At 48.4% G+C, this 6721-nt stretch overlaps 1 protein-coding gene across 1 annotated transcript; it reads left to right on the top strand.

Moving 5' to 3' along the window:
- The first annotated feature begins 831 nt into the window (after positions 1-831).
- Positions 832-6510, top strand: PLK2 (polo like kinase 2). The gene is made up of 14 exons (XM_041767947.1): positions 832-1181; positions 1606-1713; positions 1859-1975; positions 2177-2306; positions 2545-2632; positions 2924-3019; positions 3129-3327; positions 3418-3565; positions 3903-4000; positions 4315-4444; positions 4685-4925; positions 5037-5166; positions 5475-5585; positions 5721-6510. The coding sequence occupies exons 1-14, from the start codon at positions 909-911 to the stop codon at positions 5910-5912; spliced, it is 2061 nt and encodes a 686-aa protein (XP_041623881.1). The 5' UTR covers positions 832-908; the 3' UTR covers positions 5913-6510.
- The last annotated feature ends 211 nt before the right edge of the window (positions 6511-6721 follow it).

Genomic DNA, 6721 nt, shown 5'->3' with positions numbered 1-6721 from the left:
GGAAGGGTCCCCGGGTCAGCAGCAGCGAGCAGTGGGGTCTGGGGCTCGGAGCCGAGGCCCCGGGGCAGCTCGCAGTGCCCGCGGGGAGAAGGCCTTGCACGCCGGCCCTCCCCGCCCCGGGCGCCGCGTGGGCTCCGAGCCGCGCGCAGGACGCCCGGAGGGAGAGGCCGCGGGCACCGCAACTGGCCCGGGGCGCCGGCGCCGCCTCCCGTCAGAGCAGCCCGCTCGCCGCGGCGCCCGCACTTCTGGAACCTCCCGCGAGGGGACGCCCGCGCGCCCCAGTCCAGGGCGCCCTGAGGGGCAGCTCCGCGGGCTCCCCCTCCACGGTCACCGGCTGCCCTCCCGCGAGGGCGGGTCCCCGCGACCGCAGGCCCGGTCCGCCGCTGCTCGCGACGCCGCCCCGAGAGGCCCAGCCTTTCGCGGGGAGCCGGGTCCGCGGGGCCGCAACTGGGCGCGAGGCGGCGAGGCGCGGCCCCGCAGCGACCCCCCGACGGCCCGGGGAGGCCTCGCGCGCATGCGCCGCGGACCCCGGACGCAGCGCCCCCGACTGGCGGCGCCAGGGAGCGGGCCGGGGGCGAGGGGACCTGCGTCCGCCGGGCGCTCACCTCAGCGCGGGCGGGGGCCGCCGGCGGCGGCGAGCGCTCCCCGAGGCCGGCCCGTCGGGGCCCGCACGCCGGCGGCAGCGGGAAGCCCGCGGCGGCTCCCGACCTCGCGGCGGCCCCGCGCGCGCTCCGGCGGCCGGGGGCGGGGCGTCGCCCGTGACGTCACATCGCGTTCGGAGTCTCCGCCCCCCCCGGCGGCCCGTATATAAGCCTCGGCCGGGCGCCCGCACTCTCACAAGTGGACGCGGACGTCGCGGCGCGGGCGCGGGCAGTCGGCGGGGCGCGAGGGCCGGGCGGCGGGCGGCGATGGAGCTCTTGCGGACTATCACGTACCAGCCGGCCGCCGGCACCAAGATGTGCGAGCAGGCGCTGGGCAAGGCTTGCGGCGGGGACTCCAAGAAGAAGCGGCCGCCGCAGCCCCCCGAGGAGCCGCCGCCGCCGCCGCAGCCCGCGGGCCAGGGGCCGCCGGCGGCGCCGCACCACCACCACCACCACGCGCACTCGGGCGCCGAGGTCTCGCGGATTATCGTGGACCCCACGACGGGGAAGCGCTACTGCCGGGGCAAAGTGCTGGGCAAGGTGAGCGGCGGGCGGCGCGGCCGGGCACCCCGTCCGGGGGGCGGGCGGGGGCGGGCGGGCCCGGGGCGCTCGGCGCCCTGCGCTGCCCTCTGTGCGCCCGCGAGCCCGCAGCGCGGCTCCCCGCGCCGCCCCCACCTGCGCCCCGCGGCTTTCTTTTTCTTTTTGACATTTATTTTGATTCCCCCCCTTCCCCAAAGCTTTGTAAAGGGAGAAGGCATGCTCTTCCCTTCCCGAAGGAGCTTTCAACAAAAGTACAGTGCATGCGACTGTCCACCCTTCCTTCCCCGTAATTTTGTTTTTTCCCCCTAATTTTTAGGTATTTTAAAAAAAATACCTGCTGCCCCCCCCCCTTTTTTTTTTTTCTTTTTTATCTTTTTTTTCCCCTGCCCCACTCAATGCTCTCTCTCTCTCGGCTTTGTTTCAGGGTGGCTTTGCCAAATGTTACGAGATGACAGATTTGACAAACAACAAAGTGTATGCTGCAAAAATCATTCCTCACAGCAGAGTAGCTAAACCTCATCAAAGGGAAAAGGTGTGTATGACTGTTGAGTAAAGTATTTTCTTTGTGCGCAGGGATGGCCCTTCCCTCTTAAGAAAATGTCTTCTGCATGTGTAAGCAACTGGCTCTTGAAAGGTGACAGAAGGCTTATAAGCCTTGTCTCGCTCTTTTCTTTCAGATCGACAAAGAAATAGAGCTTCACAGAATTCTCCATCATAAGCACGTAGTGCAATTTTACCACTACTTTGAGGACAAAGAAAACATTTACATTCTCTTGGAATACTGCAGTAGAAGGGTGAGCTTTAACTCCTCTTGGAGTTCATTTACTTCCCCCAAACTGGAGCGGGCTTCACACTGCATTTTATCTGGGATTTTAGCTGCGGTGGGAATTATGATATCGTAGTGTTCCCTATCATCACTCAACCTGCAAAAGGAAACTACTGATTTTGATGACTTTGTTTGACAGATTCTCTTTTTCTCCTTCTCCTCCTCCTAGTCCATGGCTCATATCTTGAAAGCAAGGAAGGTGTTGACAGAGCCAGAAGTCCGATACTACCTCAGGCAGATTGTGTCTGGACTGAAGTACCTTCACGAACAAGAAATCCTACACCGAGATCTCAAACTAGGTAAGCCCTATGTTCCAAACACTGAACTTCTGCATCAGGGAGAGGTGTTCTTTTCTTCTCTGTCTCCCTTGTTACGCATTAATGTTCTTAATTGGGATCTAGCCTATGTAATCTTTCTTTTTAATCTGTGACTTTAACAGTAAACAACTGGCTGCCTGCCTCCAAAGAGGATGTGTGTGTGTATTTGGTTAGAACATCTTTTCAAGGGGATTCAGGTTTTGCTTTGTTTATTATCCAGGGAACTTTTTTATTAACGAAGCCATGGAATTAAAAGTCGGGGACTTCGGTTTGGCAGCCAGGCTGGAACCCTTGGAGCACAGAAGGAGGTAAGAGTCAAAGATATATCCTGACAGGGTTTTATGAAGATCAAATACACCCTTATTTTTTTTTTCAATTAATGTTTTGGAGAAGGTGAATTCATACTAAAATTCACAAAACACAATAATATTAATAATTATTAAGTCGCTCTATCAAATGTTAATTGTTGAGATGCCAAAAATGAAAAGTCAGATTTTTCTAAACAGGAATTTAATGCAATACTCCTAAGGTTTTATCCAGAGAACTAAGTGTAAACAGTAGAACAGTTCTTAATGAGGTGTTCATATTTTGTTTTCCAGAACAATATGTGGTACCCCAAACTATCTCTCTCCTGAAGTCCTCAACAAACAAGGACATGGCTGTGAATCAGACATTTGGGCCTTAGGTTGTGTAATGTAAGTAAATGCACCAAAATGATGAAAAAGCAAATTTGGATTTCGATTTTAACAATGGAAAAGAACTGCTTTGTGACCATTTCTAAAAAAAGTGTCCTTTTGCACACAGGTATACAATGTTACTAGGAAGACCCCCCTTCGAAACTACAAATCTGAAAGAAACTTACAGGTGCATAAGAGAAGCAAGGTATACGATGCCATCGTCACTGCTGGCTCCTGCTAAGCACTTGATAGCTAGCATGTTGTCCAAAAATCCAGAGGATCGTCCCAGTTTGGATGACATCATTCGACATGAATTTTTTTTGCAGGTTGGTGCTTTTCTTGTGTCTTTTTATTACATGCTATCAATCACAGTTACCGAAATGGTTATACTTAAAGTCTTTTCTGACACTCCACAGGGCTTCACTCCAGACAGACTCTCTTCTAGCTGTTGTCATACAGTTCCAGATTTCCACTTGTCAAGCCCGGCTAAGAATTTCTTTAAGAAAGCAGCTGCTGCTCTTTTTGGTGGCAAAAAAGACAAAGCACGATATATTGACACACATAGTAAGTTATAAGACTTCTTTTGCTCTTCAGTCTCCAGTGTTATATTTATAGTGGATTAAGTTAGTTAAAAGATAACAGCCAGTATGTTTGAACGCTGTTGAACTTTTTATAGCATGATAAATCTGCATTCCAAAATGTGATGGCTAGCTTTTTTCCCCCACCATACACATTAAAGTGTGCTTCGTGCATAATTGCCCCTGATGGTGATGACAACATGCTGGTTTTGCCTTGAATCCTCATAAGCTGGTTATTAATGCAAAAGGAGGAAATGTGGCTAGTTTTGTTCCTACCTTGTTAGCCTAGATTAATGCTCATAATTTTTGTCTTTGATTTACAGATAGAGTGTCTAAAGAAGATGAAGAAATTTACAAGCTTAGGCATGATTTGAAAAAGACTTCGATAACTCAGCAGCCCAGCAAACACAGGACAGATGAGGTATGCTGGAAAAGAATAAAATAGATATAAACACACTGTATCATTTTCTTCTTTGTTAATTATCACATGGATTATGATTATCAGGATTCAAGTACATTGTATTTACTTAAAGCTTCCCTTTTCCCCTTTTAAAAGGGAAGATTTTGCTTCTCAGTTTAATAGTTGCATGCACTTGAGTCACTGAAATATCGTTTGCGCCCATTGCTTTTTGATCAGCTTTCCCAGCAATTGCCACAATCTCCCCTTAACCTAGCATTCCCAACCTGAAATGAATTTGAGATGCTTGACTCATTGTCTACTCTTCTCTTTTCTAGGAGCTCCAGCCACCTACCACTACAGTTGCCAGATCTGGAACACCTGCAGTAGAAAATAAGCAGCAGATTGGAGATGCTATTCGCATGATAGTCAGAGGGACTCTTGGCAGCTGCAGCAGTAGCAGTGAATGTAAGTAGCTGTCAATGGCATTTTCCATAAAACTATAAATGCCAGTGCTTAATACTAAGTAACTGGAGTCCCTTTGTTTTGTGGCCTGATTTAACATAGAAGAGGTAAAAATCAGAGGACTTGGAAAAAGGCAAGGAACAATTTTGAGTCCTTTGTCCTTAGAGGTCACGGAGGGAAAGTTAGCAGCCCCCCAAAGCCTAAGGTTTTATCGTTATTTTATATTTTTCTCTAACTTTTCAGGCCTTGAAGACAGTACCATGGGAAGTGTCGCAGACACAGTGGCAAGAGTCCTTCGAGGATGTCTAGAAAACATGCCAGAAGCTGACTGCATTCCCAAAGAGCAGCTGAGCACTTCCTTTCAGTGGGTCACCAAATGGGTCGATTACTCTAACAAATACGGCTTTGGGTACCAGCTCTCAGACCACACTGTAGGTGTCCTTTTCAACAATGGTGCTCACATGAGCCTCCTTCCAGACAAAAAGTAAGTGTATCCAGTTAATGAAGTCCTGTCACTTCTTTAGTCTTGCACTAAAGAAATCTAGAAGCAATGACTAACTGCTTCCCTTCTCTCCCTATGGTTCCTGTTTTTCAGAACAGTTCACTATTATGCAGAGCTTGGCCAGTGCTCTGTTTTCCCAGCAACAGATGCTCCTGAACAATTCATTAGTCAAGTGACGGTGCTCAAATACTTCTCTCATTACATGGAGGAGAACCTCATGGATGTAAGTACGTCCTAGATGTGGCTTTTGAGCAGTGATATTTGAAGTGTAGTCCACACTCTCACACACACACACACACACGCAAAGTGTAGTCCACAGACCAGTAGCATCTTTACAGCTCCGAGGCTCGTGAGAGGTGCAGATGCATATGTCCTACTCTTGCTCTGCTGAATCAGAATCTCTCTGGGAGGTGGGACCAGGAAGCTCCAGGCCATTCCAATGCCTGCTCAAATTGGAGAGGCATTTGCCTAGAAGAATTGAGTGCAAACTGCAAAATCTGTCTGGGTATTTACTCTCCCAATTTCTTCTAGGGTGGAGATCTGCCTAGCGTTACCGATATTCGAAGACCTCGGCTCTACCTCCTTCAGTGGCTGAAATCTGATAAGGCCTTAATGATGCTTTTCAATGATGGCACCTTTCAGGTAAGCGAACCTTTCAGGAATGTGTGTATTTAGGTCACAAAAAATGATTTCTTAACTAGCCATTTAATAACTGGACACACTTGACTAATTCCTGAATATTTAAAGATGTCTAATATCTATGTCTACTTTTAAAAGGTGAATTTCTACCACGATCATACGAAAATAATCATCTGTAGCCAAAATGAAGAATATCTTCTCACCTACATTAACGAGGACAGGATATCTACAACGTTCAGACTGACAACTCTGCTGATGTCCGGCTGTTCGTCAGAATTAAAAAATCGGATGGAATATGCTCTGAACATGCTCTTACAGAGATGTAACTAAAAGACTTCTTGAATGGACCCTATGGGACTCCTCTTTTCCACTGTGAGATCTACAGGGAAGCCAATCAGATGATCTACAGCATGTTGAAAAAGATGGACAGGTGGTGGTACGAAAACAATTCCTCTATGGCCTGCAGGACTGGATGGAACCAGACCAGGCTGAGGCATACAGTTCTTAACTTTGGACAATCTGAGAGTGAACCAGAATGCAGTTTTTCTTGACGTACCTGTTTTAAAAGGTTTTTCAGACAATTTCACAGAAAGGTGCATTGACTTCTCTCTGTTGAGAGCATTTCAGACAGAGGACTTGGAACTGTGAATATACTTCCCAAAGGGGAGGGAGAAGGGAGGAAGCTCCCATGTTGTTTAAAGGCTGTAATCGGAGCAGCTTTTGGCTGCTCAACTGTGAACTATGGCCATCTATAATTTTTTTTTGTTGTTGTTAATTTTTGAAGACACTCGTGGCTGGAAAAGTGCATTCCTTGTTAATAAACTTTTTATTTATTACAGCCAAAAGACCAGTATTTATTATCAAAATGTTTCTTTTTTTTTTATGTTGACCATTTTAAACTGTTGGCAATAAAGAGTATGAAAAAGCAGAAACAGTGGTCTACTGTCTTTGGTATGGTGCATCACCTCATCACAACATTCTTTGATCATGGATTCTTGGCCCTCTGTGGCGTGACGTTGTGTACAGAAGCATGCTAGAAAGTTAGATCTTTGATTTTTTTGTTTGTAGGAAGTAAATCCTTAACACCTGAAGTACAATCAAACATCTTCTGAGTAGATGTAGCTTGAGAAGATTATAAC

The sequence above is a fragment of the Vulpes lagopus genome, chromosome 8, assembly GCF_018345385.1.
Source record: "Vulpes lagopus strain Blue_001 chromosome 8, ASM1834538v1, whole genome shotgun sequence".
NCBI classification, from domain to species: domain Eukaryota; kingdom Metazoa; phylum Chordata; class Mammalia; order Carnivora; family Canidae; genus Vulpes; species Vulpes lagopus.
This window is presented reverse-complemented; position numbering and strand designations above follow the sequence as displayed.

Bases quoted from the DNA above. Each gene is read 5' to 3' on its own strand.
- PLK2 (XM_041767947.1), top strand. From the start codon at position 909: ATGGAGCTCTTGCGGACTATCACGTACCAGCCGGCCGCCGGCACCAAG. The intron at 1,714-1,858 runs GTGTGTATGACT...CTTTTCTTTCAG, and splicing joins AACCTCATCAAAGGGAAAAG to ATCGACAAAGAAATAGAGCT. The intron at 4,926-5,036 runs GTAAGTGTATCC...CCTGTTTTTCAG, and splicing joins AGCCTCCTTCCAGACAAAAA to AACAGTTCACTATTATGCAG.